Genomic DNA, 19,901 nt, shown 5'->3' with positions numbered 1-19,901 from the left:
GTGATTTGTCTTCAAAATTCAACATGATGGAAGTTCACCAAAATAAGCTAAATTAAGAGTTTTTATTTAGAATGATGAAAACAAAATTCTGTGTCTTAAATGGGAATTTTAGAATTACTGTTTACAAAGCATGAGATGCCATTGAAAGACTACCAGTGCTGCAGAGATGGTAGAGTAGCATTTGGGGAGCATATCTCAGAAAAGACCTATGAATTAACCAGAACTGTAGGAAAATTATTCTTTAGTTGCACTTTAAGTAACATACTATGCCATAAAATGCCATAACCAAATGGTGAATTTTAGTCGTGCAGAAGTCCTTATATTGCCTTTTGTTACTGTGAAATCTGTCAGCATAGATGCAAAAGAAGAATAAGTTTTTTGGAGGTTTATTTAGCGCTTCCCCTTTGTCCAGTTGCAAAATACTGACTATAAAGGTAAAACATGCAAAATGTGTGTATTTGATAGGCACTTTGCATGTGACAGAAGAATTAGGATTTTGGAGTAGGTTGTATAGGTTTTTTTTCTTAATTGTTTGTGTTTTTTTTTAACAAACAAACCTAGTTTTTAAATGTCTGTAATTCTTTTTGAAACAAATTCTATCTGGAGTGATTTTTTTTAGAAGTTAGTGCTCTGGATCATGTATATAAGTCCTTTCTTTGCACATAAAAAACTTTTTCTTATTGCAATATTGTTTTGATAAGCATGTCCAAAATAAGTAGTTGCCTATTAATTAGTCACGTCTGTCTCTTCTAGGGTTTATTGTCTTGTGGGGCATGGGCTTGCTTTGATGAATTCAACAGGATTGATTTGGAAGTACTCTCTGTGGTTGCTCAGCAGATTTTTACTATCCAAAGAGGTAACCTGTTATTTTAATCATATCTTTCACTTACATATGACAATGAATAAAGATGCAACAAAACCTGCCCAGCAATGGCATTAGTTTTTATTTCTCCATAGGCATTAATTCAGGATCTAATTTAATAGTATTTGAAGGAACTGAACTGAAACTGAACCCTACATGTGCTGTCTTCATTACCATGAATCCTGGTTATGCTGGGCGTTCAGAGCTTCCCGATAATCTTAAGGTATTATAACACTTATCATTTTATTACTTTTAATAGCTAATACAGAAAGTAAAAAAGAAATCACTTTTTGTCAAATATAGACATTTTAAAGAATATTTAGTATTGGTTACCTTCAGTTTTTGATTATACTAGTGTAAAAATCATCATCTCTGAGAAGAAAAAGAAAGTGAAAAGGATAATTAGACTGAAAAGTAGGAATAAACTAAATTTTACAATGTCAGGAAGTGGCTGCTTGATTCAAGGTCTGACTGTCAGGATAAAAAAGAGTAAGTTAAAAACCCCCAACTTCATGTGTTTCCTGGCTAAGCACCCAAAAGTTGAAAAACTATAAGGAACACTTTATAGTGTACAAGCAGTGAATAATATCTTAATATTGAATAAAACCATGGTTTTTTATTAATTTCTGTTTTTTCTGATCTTTTGGGTTGATCTGAAGGGACTTGTGGTGTTTTTAATGTAAGAGATATATATTCTGTTGAAGTTTATTACTGAGTGACTGTTACAAGAGTGCTACATCCTTTCTTACCCTTTAAATATATTTGTCCTTTGTCCATGGAAAGAAAAGGAAATCTGAGCAAATATCTTGATAAATTAATAAAAACATGGAAACGTACAGTCTTTGTAAATATTTCTCAGATCTGTCTGGGAAATTTACTCACTAACACATTGTATGAATATAAGATTCAAAAATACTACTTGTAGAGATGAAAGGATAATTTAAAAAACGTTCAGGTAGAATATGAAACGTAGCAAAAGTTTTGTCTGTTTGAAAGTATTCTGATGCTTGTTTGGTAGAACAATGGTAAAATTGAAGCATCGGTTGCAGCTAAACAATGCTGGTAGGAGTCTGACAGCATCAACTTATTTGTGGTAGTTGTATTGCACTCCCCTATTTCTTCTAGAGCTAGTGGTGTTTTATGTGTTTTTGTTGTTAATCTTGAATGAAGAAGACCTACAACCATGAATTGTCACAATCGAAAATAAAGTATTTGTAAGCATTTATGGAAAGCCATTAAATATATTGTAGTCATAATTGTGATAGTTAAATTTAATTGGCTGTCACTATATTAATGAAATAATGAAAAAAATAGTGGTTTATGTAATTGTAGAAGAAAGTTGTGTATAATAATGTGGTATAATTTTTTCTGATGTCATTTTCCATATATATGTTTAATAGGCTCTCTTTAGAACAGTAGCTATGATGGTTCCTGATTATGCCATGATTGCAGAGATTGTTCTGTATTCTTGTGGTTTTGTTACTGCTCGACCTCTATCTATAAAAATTGTAGCTACATATCGTCTGTGTTCAGAGCAGTTGTCTTCTCAGCACCATTATGATTATGGAATGAGAGCTGTGAAGTCAGTACTCACTGCTGCTGGCAACCTGAAGGTAAATGATTTTTGAATTTTCTTTGTCATCCAATAACTTCGTAACACGTCTCTTTTGTAACAGAAAGTACACTATTCTACATAATGGCCAGTAGCTGTTCAAAATGTCATCCTGTGATATCTATGAAAATGAAAAGGTTATCTATTAGGGCATAAGCTGGGGAAAGTCAAGAAAAGATAAAGCTACTGGGCAATTCACCAAATGACTTGTCACTGAATGATGTACCTATTAAGTGTGCTGATTATCTTTCAAGAATTCTAGTTAAATGCAGGTTTACTGAGTTGTTCGCATGTTGGCCACTGCTTTGCTCTGTTTTTCTTGTCAGGTTCAGACACCTTTGCCTGTGTATGTGAACACTTTCCAGAAACACACTGGCTAATATCTGCCACATGTGACTTTGATCACTCTTTTATCTTTAAGAAAAATGGTGTAGGATGTAGTATTTTGTTTTGGCTTGCATTGTGGATGAATGCATATATTTTACTAAGCTGTTGTTTTATTAATTCAGTTCTTTTTATTTAGGTAGAGTAGTATAAATTATAATTCTCTTCCATTCAAATTTTTTTTTTCAACCTATAATCCTACTATTACACCCCCCCCCCAACTCAAAATCAGTAACTAGGCTATGTATTGTGGCAGAAAAGGCACTTTTTAAAAAAAAAAAAAATAACCTGGGAGAGAGATCTACATGCAAGCTTTTAGAATTTCCACTTTGCTGAAGGCAGAAGTTTTACATCAAAGTAGGGAAAATTATCCTTCTTAGGAAGAAAAGGAATACATCTTAGAAAAAAAATCAATAGTTTAGGAAAAAATGTCATATCAAATTTATAGTAACACCTATCACTGGGCATAAACTAAAGTGAAATTGGCCTGACTATAGAAACCTACTGCAAACACCTTGATATGAATGTATAAACATACATCCAGAACATACGTTGTTATCAGTGGACTTGAACCTGCCAGAATAATTGCATAGAGGCACAACAGGAAATGTTCAGTAAAACAGGCAAGCTTAATGTCTGGTTTTTGAAACTATAAAAATTAACTAACTATTTTTTATATTTTTTAGTTGAAATATCCATTGGAAGATGAAGAAATTTTGCTCCTTAGATCCATTACAGATGTCAACCTGCCTAAATTCTTGTCTCAAGATTTACCACTTTTTGAGGTAGAAAACACACAGATTTTTAGTAATATCAAGAGCTCGCTAAAAATACTAGTTGATAAAAATATTATGTAACAGGTTTGTCAGAGAGATGGACCAAAGACTTTTAAAATCTAACCTGTAATCAGTTTAAAACTTAGTCTTAACTGTTCCTTCTTAGCAAATATAGCAAGCATTTGGGTTTTGATAGTTTAGACCAATGAAAGTTTCTGCCAAGTCTACTGCTTGAAATGGTAACATACTTTTTTTATACATCATGTGTTCAAGATTTCAGAGTACCTTATATTCTTAGGAAATTGGTAGGTACTAATAGTGTCCTCTTTATAAGAGAAAATTTGGATTTTCTTTTAAAACATGTGCAAAACAGTAAATAGACTAAGTGGCCTACATTCATTCTTGTCCTGAGCTGATCTCAGTATGGAACTGAGCTGGAGAAAATGAACCGTAACTTACTCCCCCTGATTTACAGGATGCACTAACAGTGAGTCTGTGTCCTAATATGTGCCATTTGGATTGGGCTTCTAACATTACTGCAGGATAGGCTTGTTTAATATACCTGTGATTGAACCAGACATGCCCAACACAAATATGAGCTGTGAACTTCATTAGGAACAGTTTGCAATCGTCTTTGGTAGCTGTGAGCTTTCTGTATCTTGTTAGAAACAGAAGAAAGGATCTGGGCTGGTTTATATAGATGTTTGGAAACTGTGAAAACATTGTCCTTCATGTGTACCTTTTTAAATATTAGTGGAAAGATTTTATTTGGAAAAAAAAAAAAAAAAGCTTCTTCATATACAGCCATGGGAATTTGTGTGCAATTATAGACTTACAATATCAAAAACTCTCATGAGTTGTTTTGGAGAGTAATAGGTATATTTTAGCAGTCATATTAGTTGCAATTATATTTTCAGTGAATAATACTTATTTTTGTGTAATTTTATAATGGAATACAATGAGGTAATTTCTATAAGAAAACATCCATGAGAGCATGAAAGTAATATAGAAGCTCTTTCCTTCAGGAATTTTAAGAAAAAAACCTTAGAAATCTGAAGCACAGAAAAGGTAATTGCCTTGCCCCAAGTTATATGAAAACATAATGAATTAGAAACTGAACATATGTCTCTGGACATTGTTACTCTAATCTAATTAAAAATCTGCTTAAATTACACACTTGTTCCTGAAAACAAGTCATGATCATGAAGGGAGATTTCATATTTCCATAAGTTTTGAAATAGTGGAGATAAATTTAGAGAAGTTGTCTGAGAAAATTGAAGCATCTTCACTAGTTGTTTCTCTTTTCAGTCTTTAAGAATAGCAATGTTAAGAATTTAGTGTACAGAAATTAATTCTAAGTACATTTGTGAAGTAATACTATACATTTTTCACTTTTGTAGAATAAGAAATGGATGCTGATTTAAAGATGAAATAGCCTTGCAAGTACTAATATTTTTCTTGTTGGCATATCCCCAAAATAGGAAAAATTTTATAAATTGAAACTAGGAAGTATCACATTATCAATTTGTAAACAGCAAAAGAAGGCTAAAGAATGTAAGGCTAATAAATGGAATTAAACTAGATGATTATGTCAGTACAGAACACATGCATGTTACAAGGAAAAACACCAACAAATGAGCATGATGCCACAATGTCACTGTAATTAGTTATCCATTGGGGGACAGATTTAAGGGTCAACAGTAAGTTAGGCCTAGAGTATGTGGGAATTGTAATAGCTGACTTGTGTTACTTCTGGAATAAAGTAGCTTTGAAATTCTTATCAGATACAGAAAGAATTTTAAAACCATTTAGGTTCAGCAGCAGTAATGTAAGTTAAAATTTTAAATATACCTTTAAGAATGATTACCACTTGTAATATGAGAGATATTAATTTCTTTCCTCAATTTATATATCACACTTGAAAGAAATTGGAAACACCCATGTTGTCCCACATTCATTTTCATTTTGCTGGTTTTGCCCTTGTTGTTCAGATCTCCAGTGTAGTCAGGTACATCTGGCTTGAGATACACAGTAACTCTTCTGTGTTTATGTAGGAGCATACAAATGATACATGCTTTCTCTGTCTTGTTTTGCTCAAAACTCTGCTTCACTTTGTTTTCAATTATTTATGGTCTGTCCAGATTTTTGAATGTTGATTTTTAACACTTAAAAACAAGATTTTTCCTTTACTACTATCCTGTAGTATATTGCATTGGGCCTATCATAAAGTCTTTGGGCCCTATTAATGGGTTTGTTTATAATATTGATCCCGCTTTGTTGTTAAGATGACACTTTTGCCAGTACAAAGTGGCCGTACAACTTATGCTGTGATAGTAAATGTTTTCTTTTAATATGGTATACCTACATTTCCCCATAATTATGTCATCCATTTTGTAAGAAGGAAATGATTAATAATTTTTTTTTCCTCTCCTTATCTTAGTTATAAAATCTAGTAGGCACAGAAAGACCATACTCTAGCACAAGTGTATAAATCTTTAATTCTTTAATTCTTTAACAGAGAGTGTGGAGAAAAAGTGCAGGAGGTGAACAACCAATGGAAATTTTACATCAAATGTGTTTCAGACAAGAAAAGCTGCTCACCTTAAACACGGCTTGATATTTCTACTTGGGAAATATGATTATTTTCATTGGAAAAGCCCTGGTTTTGTTATAGTCAATTGTAAAACATGCCCCTGGTAGCACAGAATGTTAAACATGCATTTTAATACACTTTAATAAAACACTTTAAGGTCAGGATGTGGTATGCTCATAAAGATGTTAACAGTGGAAACTAACAGTGCTAAATGAAAACCAAGGCACACAGTAGAAGGAAACCAACATACATACTAACAGGAAAAATGTCAAAATAATGCTGTTCTAAGTTCACCGATAATTGCTGTCTTCATTTCTAAAGAATACATTTTATTTTGATTTTTTTTTTCAGTAATCTTTGTTTTCCAAGTTGATACTGCAGGTGTGTCTAGTCGAAATGGTAGCCCAGAGATTCTTTGTCTCATTTGTTATATCTTCAGTTTATTCTCTATCTTTCTTTTGTTGTAAGCAAAACTGCAGGATCTTTGCTTTTAAATTTAGATTTCAGTTAATTATTTTTCAGTTATTGAGGAAAAAAAGGTAAATGCTTTCTCCACTTTCTAACTGGAAGTTTTATAAACTAGTTTAATAAAAGCTAATGTTTATCAGGAAAGCATATGCTTAGTTAATCACTTCTCTATGTGCCCAGGTAAACATGAAAAAGATACGTGAAATATCAATAATAAATTACAAAGGCAGATTTTTGGCTCAGACAAGAGTGACATGAAATTCATAATTATTTTATTTTAGTCAAAATAGGTATTAGTCTGCCTAGTGTCAACAAAGGGTTGATTGCATAAATTTCAAATCAAATTACTGTGAAAATAAGTGTACTTTCCAATTAACTGTTTGGATAGGGTATTACTTCTGACTTGTTTCCTGGTGTGAAGCTACCAAAACCAGATTACAATGACCTATTGGAAGCCATCAGAACAAACTGTGATGCTATGAATTTGCAAATGACTGATGTATTTACTATGAAGATCCTGCAGATATATGAGATGATGATTGTGCGTCATGGCTTTATGATAGTTGGAGAGCCTTTTGGAGGAAAAACATGTGCATATCGAGTTCTGGCAGCAGCATTGGGAGACATATGTGAGAAGGTATCTAAACATTTTTATAAATGTTTCTGATGAAAACTGTTTTCAAACAAATTTTATAAACACATTTTAGTGTTTATACTGAATACAGAATTTACTTTAAGGAACTTAAAAGTACAAGGAAAAGCTAAAGAATTTGATTGAGAAGCTGTACTTCCAAACTTACTTTGGATGACCCAATTTTAAATATAAACACATTTCATACATTTCATGTGTTTCTACACATGTTGTTTTCTCTAAATTCTTTCATTGGATTGGACAAGGAATGAATTAGCTACTTGAAATTTTATGATAAACTGTTCTTTGTGAAAGCTTTATACCAGATTTCCAACTTACTCATGAGACCTGCTGAACTCTCTTTTAACAGAGATTATTCAGTTTAGAACTACACCAAATAATGAATCTGATTCATAAATTTATACAAATTTTGGAATATTTTCTGATAAGAATGTAATAAACCCATGTAAACCCAGAAACTAGTGTCAAATTTTGATTATTTTTGAGACCAGAGTATTTTAGTTTTTCAGACAAATTTTGGATATGAAACAAATCCAAGATCTGTTCTGCTAAGTAACTTCTCACCTGACATAGGAGAAGTGGGTAATAATTATCATCTGTGGAACATTTAAGTGGTCTAGTAGTATAGCTATACCAAATCTTGCTCAAATTCAAGCCATCAAAATATTTGTTTCATATGTGATGTCTGGAATCCTGCCACATGGGCTTTGGAGGCTTTTGCAGAATAATCTAATCATAGTTATTGTCTTAAGTGCTCTAAGGACCCCTAGATTTAGTCTAGTCTGATCTGCTAGGGTGGAATGTGAACCCTGTACAAGGCGCTTTTGTAGCTGTTTCTGAAATGAAGTGTTTAGGATTTGAGACTTGAGAGGTGACTGGCTGACTCGGTGAACTCCAGGCACCCCCAGAGAAAAATAGTAATAGCCAGGAAGCATAACTGATCTTCAGGATGCTGAATTTCTTCTGACTGGCTGACTGGAAACCTGCAACCAACGAACTTAGCAAAATTGTTTCATTTCCTTAATGGTGATCTTCAGGCAGGCAGCTTGTATTTTTTTGCAGGTATCAGCAAGACTAGACTGGCTAGACTTTCACATTGGTATTGCTGTCAAGCAGAACTCTGTTCTTATGCTCATTTATTAAAAGCTGTTACATAGTTGCTTGCTATATTATAAATTAAATTGTGAAGCTTTTGCTTTAGGTATGTAGGTGAAATTCTGTTCCTGCCTGTCACTCCAATAAAACAGTATTTAACTTTCTGCTTTTCTTTTTAATTCAGTGAATCGTTGCCCACTCCTTTCCATTTCTGTTTGGTAAAGAAAGAAGTTATGTGGTAGAGTAAGAAATTTTTATCTGATGATTTTCTTCCTGTTAGCTCATCTTCCCAATCAACTCTAATGATTAATTTCATGGCCATTACACCTATTGGAGCTTCTTTTTTTTTTTTTTTTTCCTTTTTTCCCTTTTCTTTTTTCCTTTTCTTTTTTTTCCCCCTAAAAGAACTGGTATCCAACTATTCAACAAAATTTTGTTTTGATTATGATAACAATTGTCTTTTTGGAGGATTTTTACCACCTTGAAGAAAATCTTCTCATTGATCAGAACTGATTAGTGTTTAGTTCTGGGAACTCTAGCAGCTCTATTGAGACTATATCTGAATTTTATAATTAGGGAGGATTGTGATGAGTAAGATGAGAAGGAGAGATTTGTGATGAATGAGGTAAGAAACTGCTAACAGAAATAATACAAAAGAAAATTGTAATGTACTTGCAAACCTTGAAGATTATAAATCTAGATTTTTGTCATTGCAACAGCATTTTAATTTTTTAGCTGGGCAACTCTGACAAAGTTGCTGTATTTTTTTTTTTTTTTAAATTGTATTCTTGTCATGCTTGTGTGTTTGCGGTTCACATAGCTTATAAGTCTTTCCAAGATGTTATCAATTTTCCCCTTCCTTTAAATATTAAATTTCCCTCTGAATATTGACTTTGGTGAAATAAAAAAGTAAGTTAGAATGAATTGTAATTCAATACAAACTGTCAGAAACAGAAGTTGTAATCATACTTTTTTATAAACATACTTGTTTCTCCTTTGAAATAGTATAATAAAAATTCCTGCATTTTATATTTCATGAAGGGAAACAAAGAAAGGTTATGTGTATCTATGGGAGGAAGGCAGTCAGAACAGACAGGAAATGGGGCCAAACTCCAGATTTCTCAGTTCAAGTTCATAAACACTAGGGATTCTTTTGGAAGGAAAGAGGTTTTTTTCTTAAATCAGGGATAGATGTTTCTTATATTTTAAGGCTGTAGTAAGTAGGTGTTCAGATGAGTGTTTGCAGTTTGTCACTTTTGCTTGTAATCAATTCCTGTAGAACAGTGGTTTTTCAGCCACCTGATCTCTGATGTGTGCAGTATTAAATGTCACATTTAGGCACAAGGAGAGAAGCAAATAATTAGTTGAAGTTTAATCAAAAAGTGAAATTAGATATTTTTTACATGGTTTAAGTAAAAAAAAAAAAACCCAACCAAAACCCCAAACCAACTTTGTAACCTCATTTTGACATCAATCTCAGAAATTTTCCAAGGCATTCATATTTATTCCTTAAACATGGGAAGAATGGGATAGAGAGATGAAAGGGCTTGGCCTGTTGTAATCCCTGTAAGTGTAAGAATAGAACTTGAATTCTGTTTTCATTTATCAAGCCAATGTTCAATAATAAATTTAGACTTCCAACTGCACATGATAAAGTTGGGATAATTGTTTTTAGACACTTGTAAACCATCTTTCACACACAATATGTGTGATGTCTTTCCTGCTGTAAACTGATCAAATTTTTGTGAAGATTTAATAATATATAACTGTAAAATTCAAAATAAAACAAATGGCATAATAAATTCTGTGTTTGGTGTTAACAGATTTTATTACTTTTGTGTCTTCAGGGGCTGATGGAAGAAAATAAAGTTCAGATCACTGTTTTAAATCCCAAATCCATAACAATGGGTCAGCTATATGGACAATTTGATCCAGTGTCACATGAATGGTCAGATGGCATCCTAGCAGTGAGCTTCAGAGCATTTGCTTCTTCCCCAGTAAGTGCTTAAGAGGCTTAGAGAATTTTGGGAAATGACTTTTCAATTTATACATTTTAGATTTAAATTCCATGTTGTTTGCACAACCATTGTAGGATTCATATGCTTAATCATTTGAATGCAGAGACTGCAGTTTGGATTGATTGTAGTATGCTCCATGCAAAGTCCTTTCTGGATGCTAGTGAACTAAGATTTGTGGTTCAGAAGTCCTTATGTGAAGATAAAGGTTTTTTGTTTGTTTGTTTGCGTATGTTATAAATAAATGAATATTTAATCTTTCTACCATATTGTCATTCCTTATTTTGTCTGATTATGGCCCAAATCTGTGCTGTTTATGTATATGGGCATTCTGATGATTAATTTGGAAGAAACTGCTGTCTAAGTGTGGCTTATGGCTGACCTTCTATTAAAGTCCATGGAAATATTTTCACTGAGTATAATAAAAGATGTATCTACCAGACAAATACTGTACTTTTTTGCTAGCGATTGCAGTATCCGACTCTTTGCCCCTGTAAACTTAAATAAACTAACAGTATATTGAAGTTGATCAGTGTGAAGTTCACCATCTCTAATAACTTTTGCAGAACTGCACAACTGCTTCGTAATTTCCTGTAAGAAATATGATGAATACCTCTGACTATTTGCTTATGTTGTAAAAAACCAGACACACTACGTTTAGATATTACCATAGTCCTTAAATTAGTCCTATTGACTTCAATGATAAGTGTGCAGTAGGTATTACAGATGAGTAGCAACTTGTATTAAGTCTCACTGTGTCGTAAGTCAAAGTATTTGAATACGTTGTAGTTTGACGGAAACAATGTACTACATTGCAAGTGTAACTGAAAGAAACCAGTCAAAGATATTAACCTTCTATAGTTAACTACAGTATATGCTTTGAAGTTATAAAATGAAACTGTGAATATAGATTGTGATTTCAGAAACTGCTTGTGAATACAACTCTCTGAGCACTTTCAGTTATTTTTTGTGGAAAATAACTTTAGACCTAAAGTATTTATTTTACAGTGAATGTAATAAAATAAATTGCAAATATTTGATTAAAAATATTTTCTGCAAACCAGACTCCAGATAGAAAATGGTTGGTTTTTGATGGACCAGTGGATGCAGTATGGATTGAGAATATGAATACTGTGCTTGATGATAATAAAAAGTTGTGCCTTATGAGTGGAGAGATCATCAAAATGTCACAGCAAATGAGCCTTATTTTTGAACCAATGGATTTAGAAGTTGCTTCTCCTGCTACTGTAAGTACCTGTCTTTGAAAGAGTGATTACAAATGTCTTTGATTATTGTGATATATATGCTAATTTTTAAAAAATATACTTAACTGAGACTAGTAATAAGAAGTTTGTATTTCTTTGATATATGTTTAAAATAAAGAACACTGTAGCTTGGTTTTCTTGTTTAAATTTTTCATAATTGCACAATATGTTGTGAAAATTTACATATTTACATATGTAATGTAAATTACATATAGAGGAGACCCTGTAACTGTTCAGAGTCCAACTCTTGTAAGTGCCTGACAAGAAATATAACATCATTCATGTGCAAATATTTAATCTCTCAGACAAATTCTCATAAAACCAACAGTCACTGCGTTTCTGGCACCTGTATGTATCACACCTAGTTTTTCTGATGGCGCACTGGGGAATGCAAAAATTTTCTTTTGAATATGAATAGAGGTTCAGATAATAATTTAAACAGAACAAAATATCTGTGTAGTCATACTGGGAAGGCATTTTTACTTAAAAATTATATAAAACTTAATTAAAAATTAAGTGTTAGGCACTCTAGTATATTATCTTTTGTGACCTTAATGTTGGGAACTAATTCTATTTAAGAGGAAAATTTGTCTTGGCCATTAGGTCTCCTGTTGGCTGAAGAAATAAAGCTAGTTTTGAAACTTGTCTGTCTCAGGGCTCACAGAACCCTACTGTACACTTTATACCAGCTTCTAATAATCCCAGAAGCTGTATGTTATAACACTGAATGTTATTTTATTTTCTTGTAGATAGGAAAAATCTTTGCAGATTGCATAAAATAACATGCAACTGTTTGTTTCTTTATTTTTAGGTTTCAAGGTGTGGTATGGTCTATATGGAGCCGCATATGTTAGGCTGGAGACCATTAATGATGTCCTGGCTTAATAAAATGCATTCAGGAATCGGCTCTGTGCATAAAGAATTTATAATAGGCCTGTTTGACAGAATGGTTCCGCTCTGTCTTGAGTTTATTAGGAAATACACAAAGGTAGGATAAAGAATTTTTCTGAGAAACTAAGAGCGTATGAATTGTTTTCACTTCGAAGTGCCAAAGGAACAAATAATTTTATTTGGACCATATTAGTTTATAGCAGTTAAGATAAAGGCTGTGAGTGAGCAAGGTTTCTGTGTGGTGTTTAACTTGCTTCTGAATGTATTTTAGACACGTTTATCCTACAGTTTTTTTTATCTTCATAGTGAGGGAAAAGCCCCCACCATCTAGCAGTCTCTTTTCACTGAGTAAAACACACCTGCAGCTGAGGGTATTTCTTCTTTCTTTTCAGGAACTGTCTCCTACTTCAGATACAAACTTAATTCGATCACTAATGAATCTGATGGACTGCATGATGGATGAATTTGCTGATGACACCAAAGTTAAAGCTATGAATGACCATGACATTTTTTCTTGTCTTGAGGTATGCAGTTTGCTTAACATACAGAATAGGCACGTCCAAACCAGGCTTTAGTGAAATGGACTTCACAAGCAATAAAACCAATGTTGTGTAATTAGAATACATATTTTGCAATGTCCATTTAAGAAAATACTATTACCTTCTTTATAATTGATACATAGTTGAGTCTGACATGTTTGATGTCTTGATATGAATTTAATGAATTTTATACAAACCAGGCAAAATTGTATCTGATTCTCCAGTTTCTGGTATCTCAGTTTGTTACTAGTTAGACCAATGCTATCTAAAGATTACAATTCAAGGAAAGCCTTGTTAAGAGACATAGATGTCACTGTATGAGATAGGCATTTGAATAAGAGAAAGAAAATCTAAATTGTTCTGCAATAAAAGGCAGTTTATGCTTGAACTTTCTCAAAATAACAGCTCTGAGATGAACAGGTCAGGCATTTTGCTGCACAGCAAGGGTGATCAGATGCTGATAGTTAACATAATGGTGTTCTATTTTACCAGCAGCATGGTTCCATACCACATGCATAAAAATGAAGTTGGTCCAGTGTAATTCTACTGTGATTTGTGGCAAAGATTTCTTTGACTTCAATGAACAAGAACTTTGTAAATGCAGGTACTAAAGTTATGTTTTGGTTTTTTCCAACTCTAGGGTATTTTTTTGTTTTCACTGATATGGTCTGTAGGAGCTAGCTGTAAGGAAGATGATCGACTGAAATTTGACAAAGTTGTGCGAGGAATGCTTAATGGACCAATTAGTCAGGAGACAAGACAACAATACAAATTGTTGAGCAGTATTGATCAACAGCCTTCAAAAGCTTTCACAATCCCATTTCCAACAGAAGGAACAATTTATGATTATCGGTTTGTCAAAAAGGTGAGGATTGCAAAGTAAGATATGGACTTCCATTCTGAAGGAATCTTTTATGAATGCTACAAGATGTGTATTGTTATTGTAAATTTGTTTCTGCTGCCTGCATCTTTTGTCACTGAATAGGCCAGATGTCTGTCCTTGCAAGCTAGTGGTCTAGTATTCTGGCTGGGACTTGCAGTACCAAAGCCTGGTTTTTTTGGCTACCAGAATAACTGCCTGTTGTGGCAGAACCAGTTAGCAGTAAATCTCAACCAATTATTTTTTTCTATTATTTTTTAATTCTTGATTTCTTGCAAGATTATTTTATGTTGGGTTTCAGCCCTTTTCTTCGCTTGAGGAAGCACTTGATATACTTTAGGCCATAACTCTCTCATTACTGTAGTAGGCTACTTCTCTGCCTCTTTGCCCCTTTTTCTTGGGATTAAGATGTGAATCCATGATGCATCTCTCCCAGTGGAGAAGAAAACTTCTCACACTGGATCTAGTATGCTTGAGAGACTCCAAGATAAAATATATGTACCTTTTTTTGAGTTTGTCATTCCTGTGAAGTCCTGTTGCAGTACAATGAGAATTACTTTTGTCCAGATTTCATCTTATGCATGATTCCTGTGTCTTGCCAAGGAAAGTGGCTGAGATTTCAATCAGCGGTAAAGGCTTTATGTCTTCTGATCATAATCCATAAAAACTTGTTCTTCCAGTAAAGGGGTTTTTATGTTCAGAGGTGGGAATATGCCCCCTCTAAGAAAGACTTTAGGAGAGAGCAATCTCTAGGAATTTCACATGACTTTTATCTCAAGATGAAAATTGTTGCGGATAGGATAGAACATAAAGTTGTTTCAGGGGTTTTTACAATTTTTTAAAAATCTCCTTATATTGATTTACCGCTGAAAAGTTTTGACATCTTTCAAGACTCCTCTAGCAGGCTGATCTAGAAGAGAAAGCTTTGCTGTGGAGCTTCAGCACTAAAATTAATCTGCCTTCAAATTCTATAGTTTGGAGGTATTTATTATGAATGAGAGTCTGTGAAAAGGCTGACTATGCTTTTTTTAGTTTTAGTGATTAAATGTATACCGTAATTTTCTATTTTGTTACCTATTTATATACTATATATAATGTATTTATAAATATATGCATTTTTCCATTATATGATATATGTACAGATATAAAAGGTAAGATAAATCCTTGTCTTTCAGTAGTTGCATGCTTCAGACACAGGCGTTATGTTTCTTTTTAAGTACTGTCAAATTGAAAGCGCTGCATTCTGAAACAAATATATGAAATTATTTTTTAATCCTTTCAAATATTGGTAGATAACCCCATCTGTTAAGTCATAGAACTCTGATTTTTCTATTTCCATTGGTTCTATGCTGTTTTTTCTGGTTTATTATAAATGTATGACTTTCATATAAATTAAAATAGGGAGCAGGAATTTGGGAACCCTGGGTGGAAACACTCAAATCAGCTCCTCCTATACCTCAAGATATGAAGTTTAATGAAATAATTGTACCATCTCTGGATACTGTTCGATATACGGCATTGATGGAATTGTTGACAGTACATCAAAAACCTTCTATATTTGTGGGGCCAACAGGAACTGGAAAAAGTACCTATATTACTGTAAGTACTTTTAATACTGACATTAGACATAAAAGGGGTAAAGTGAGTAATAATTCGATAATTTTTTTAAAAAGGAAAAAGAGACATGAATTGTTGGATATGAAATGAAATTATGTGCAACTAAAAATGCAGCTGCGTAGCAGAAGGTTGTGGCTTGTGGTTTGGATTTTTTTTATTTTTTTATTTTTTTTCTTCTCTGCACTTCCAGCCTAAATTCTTAAGAAGCACCCAGATATCCACAGTAATAAACTGCTAATAGAACCCAAACAGGACTATTCCGTTTCGGTCCTGTATTGATTTACTTTGCATTAAGATTGTAGCTATAGTTGGAAGAGTCCAGACAGATACTGACACACAGAAGACTAAACATTTAATAGCACATGCAGTCAGGATTGCTCAAAACAAAAAGAAAAGAAATGCATACATCCTAGAGTTAGAAGCAGCAAAAATGTATACTGCTATTATTGTGGAAAAGTTTAGTAGATAACCTTTCCTAGTCGGATGCTACTATGACAATTCCATGCACTGGAAAACAGGGAAGAACAAGAATTTCGTCACTTAAAGAAATATGAAGGCAAAAAATTATAGCAATATTACAAAAGAATTCTTTATAGAAAAAGACTATAGTAGGAAGGGGAATTGGCTAGTCAAGGTCTTCCCAGGCAGTTTTCTTCAGATAACCAGTTAGCTATATCTGGTCATTACAATGAAAAGCAGCTGCCCATTTCAAGAGAAAAATTTTAAGTCAAAACAATTGTGTGTCCTGTTTTATAGAATGCCAAATATTCTTTACCTGTCTTATCCTTGTCTTTGAGAGAAAATGAAAAAGAAACACAAATGATAATGACAATCTAATTTGACTTTAGCTTCTAGCAGTACACAGTTTCTGTTATTTCTGAAACAAAATCTTCTCGGCAAAATACTAATACTTGATCTAGTTTCAGGATTTTTAAGCTTGATAGGATCTTCCTGTAGAAAGAAAAAAAAAGGACAGTTTTTTTCAGTATATAAACAGTTAATTGTTTCAACGTGAATCTAATTTTCTAGGAAGTAGCAATGTCAACAATTGTTTAATATTTAAAGAAGTTATGTTATACATTGGTATCTCATATCAGCCATCTTACATAGACTAATATTATATTGCATATTTCTATATATGACACATGCAATACATTAAAAAGACTATTAAGGTAGTAAAATAGAGAGTTCAGAAGCTAATAAATTCTACCTTATACAATAATCTCACATCTTTTGTGCATTCATTATGATAAACTCTTGAATTGCATGACCATACACTACTTCCCCCCCCCCCCCCAGTTTCCAGTCTTACTGTTATGGGTGTTAGTCTTTTTACATTTTTTTTAAAAAGAAGAAAGGCTGTTTTATGTAGAACCTCTGCTTCACTTGCAGAGCTTCAAAAACTTGCAGTAAATTCAGGAAAACAGCAGCTTTGGGGGATGGATTCTGTCCCTGTCAGTGATGGAAGCCCTCTGTAACAGCAGACAAGTCAGCTAAGTCCAACTTTTCACAGGCAATTATTGTGTTCCTCGTTTTCTGGAGGGCTGATCTGAATCCATAGGTTCTGATTAGCAGAAGTGCTGTTCTTAAAAAAACAGGTTGTTCTTATTTGAAGTTAGATACCTACCTGGATAATATTTTGCCCATTACCTTTCCATATCTTTGTAATGGTGTGTACCATAGAAAAGCTTGTAAGAAAATTATTAATTTTGTCTTTGAATATTGTTTGAATTCTGTTTAATAAATAAGATAGGCACTGAGCACTGAAGAGAAAAAAAAATCATTGACAGCTGTTTTTTAAGTTACCAGTGTGCAGTTTTATATTGAAAGAGGCAAGATATTATTAGGCACACTCAGGACTAAGTATAATCAAAACACATGGTAGTAAGTAATAAAAACATTTAATGTAAGTAGTTACTTAGTACAGTCAAATGCAATCTCTTTCTCAGAGCTTGTGAAATTCTAATCAAAGGGAATAACAATCTTGTAAAAAGCATTGTAACTTCAGGTATTAGAATAAGAAATCAAGATAGTTTTTTTTTAATTTTATTTTTTCCATGTCTACAATATTACCTTTTTTGTCTACAGGGATAAGTCAGACTGTATAATTGAAAGCAGATTTTAATATCTTTTTGAAATAATTGAGTCGTCATTATTTTGGGATAGATTATTTTTTCATCTTCAGTCACCAAGTGATGCTTTGTTCATTTTAATTTTTCATGTGTTTTTTAAAATAACAATATGGGTAATATAGAAAATTATTCTAATGATCTAGATTAAAAATTTTAGGTAAATTTTAATTCTTCAGACAGATCTGACAGATGCTATGAGTTACATCCTGATACCATCAGTCTTTCTAGGAGACCATTAAAGTCTGACAGGCAATGGAACTGTATTCAGCACTTTTTCCCTGGGTTCCATCTAGATCCATGGGAAAGTGTACTTTTGAGGTAAAAAGGGGATATGTGAGTGGAGGTATGGCAAAGCCATTATTGCATTTGTAGCTAATGAGATTCTCTAAGTAAATCATAAGAGAGGAGGAAGAACCCATTCCTCTGAGCAGCACAAAATTGATTTTTTTTTGTTCTTCTTTTCTCCAGTATGTCTTTTTGTAGAGGATTTTGCTTCTGTTGATTGTTCCGGTGCAATCAGCATGAAGCCTGTGTACATTCAATTGTTTTGCAGAGGGAGCAAAACTTGAAAGTTATGTAAGCAGATGAAATAAATTTGGCTTCATGGTCTTGAATCTGTTATCTTTCCTTCCTTTAAACTTCCTTAAAATTAACTGTGAAGTTACTCAAGATTATTTAACTTAGTTTTGTTTTTAAGTTACTTTTCTGAAATACTTTTGAAGAAAATAAGTGTTAAGACTGGAAGGAGATCTGTTCATAAAAGACCTTTCCTGGAATATTGATGTCAGAAATATAATAAAGCATGAGTAAAACATTTGTTTATAATGAATAATATGACTAGTTTCTACTGCCTAGTTAATTTTTGGGCTGACAGTTAAGAATGTGATATTTCTTCGGAGTTCAGAACTGATTAAAAGAACAAAAGAAATATGGCCCTTGAGTCACATTGCTCTGGTTTCCGTAAATTGTCGTCGTTGTATTTTTGTGCAGCAGCTCAGATTTTTCCTTCCAGGATAGAGATTAAACATTCTTTCTGCTGAAAAAACTATATGGTATGAATGGTCTCAATAGCTGTTGACAGAGATTAGACTAGTCATTAGAGACATTACTTTATATGCAATAATGCTCTGTAGTAACTGCTGGAAGGATGGAAGGGTATCTTCCCCCTGTGGTTTTACTCCCATGTGGGTAAGAAATGAATCCCATTCACTCTTACTTGAAATACTGTCTTTGATCCAGATTTCCCCCAGAGGTTAAATTGCAGCTAATGTAAGGGACTTTGGAAAGTAGTTAGCATTATAAAATATTACCAATCTTGATGGTAAAGCTTATCTTTAGATATTCTTGCTATGCCCTTTGAAGGAAATATTCCTGGAAACTCTTCAAAACTAGGCATAAATATTTGGACCTGTGGATACTTTTGCAAATTTGAGTGTGGATTAGTACAGGCAGTATGTATCAACTCTAATTAGTACTATGAAGTATTGTGTGTGAAAAATATTAACATACTGAATTTATATAATACACTAGGTGGGTTTTTGGGTTTCTTTTTTGAGAAAAAGTGAAAATGTCTATATGGAGGGTAGAATTTTTTCTCTGACAAATTAAGTTTATTATGTTTTGAATTATTAAAAAATATTGGTTTATCTGATGAAACATGACGATTAGAATTCTCTTAGAGATTAATTACTACTTTATCATTTTAAGTGAAATAAAAATAGTACAAAAATGTCTGATTGCTGTTTGCTAAAGTGCTATAAAATTTGTTTATCTATGTATACAGTTTAACTTCCTCCTCTTCACAATCCTTCCAGAATTTTCTTTTAAATAATTTGAATAAAGAAGTCTACAAGCCACTGCTCATTAACTTTTCAGCACAAACTACAGCAGCTCAGACTCAGAATATTATAATGTCCAAGCTGGATAAGAGGAGAAGAGGAATTTTTGGACCTCCTCTTGGGAAAAGAATGGTAACTGATGTATTTCTGTATGTAAATAAGTGTTTAAATACAAACAAATGTGTAAATGCATTATTTTCTCAACTGATCATAGGTGATATCAGGAAAGGATGCTCAATTTGAAATAACCTGTCAGAGTTCTAATTCTTCTAATTTAGTGCC

General features: G+C 32.9%; 1 protein-coding gene across 1 annotated transcript in view; it reads left to right on the top strand.

The window, feature by feature from the left end:
• DNAH7 (dynein axonemal heavy chain 7) overlaps nucleotides 1-19,901 on the top strand; it is a 115,601-nt gene that overhangs the window by 41,866 nt on the left and 53,834 nt on the right. The window contains exons 25-36 of the mRNA XM_075028025.1: nucleotides 754-856; nucleotides 958-1,085; nucleotides 2,263-2,475; nucleotides 3,545-3,643; nucleotides 7,084-7,332; nucleotides 10,290-10,439; nucleotides 11,522-11,704; nucleotides 12,534-12,710; nucleotides 13,006-13,137; nucleotides 13,793-14,017; nucleotides 15,434-15,631; nucleotides 19,596-19,751. Of these exons, the coding sequence (XP_074884126.1) occupies nucleotides 754-856; nucleotides 958-1,085; nucleotides 2,263-2,475; nucleotides 3,545-3,643; nucleotides 7,084-7,332; nucleotides 10,290-10,439; nucleotides 11,522-11,704; nucleotides 12,534-12,710; nucleotides 13,006-13,137; nucleotides 13,793-14,017; nucleotides 15,434-15,631; nucleotides 19,596-19,751 (2,013 nt within the window). The remainder of the gene's footprint in view (nucleotides 1-753; nucleotides 857-957; nucleotides 1,086-2,262; nucleotides 2,476-3,544; nucleotides 3,644-7,083; nucleotides 7,333-10,289; nucleotides 10,440-11,521; nucleotides 11,705-12,533; nucleotides 12,711-13,005; nucleotides 13,138-13,792; nucleotides 14,018-15,433; nucleotides 15,632-19,595; nucleotides 19,752-19,901) is intronic.

The sequence above is a fragment of the Buteo buteo genome, chromosome 5, assembly GCF_964188355.1.
Source record: "Buteo buteo chromosome 5, bButBut1.hap1.1, whole genome shotgun sequence".
Classification (NCBI taxonomy): Eukaryota; Metazoa; Chordata; class Aves; order Accipitriformes; family Accipitridae; genus Buteo; species Buteo buteo.
Note: the sequence above shows the minus strand (reverse complement) of the source record. Positions and strands in the feature narration are given on the sequence as shown.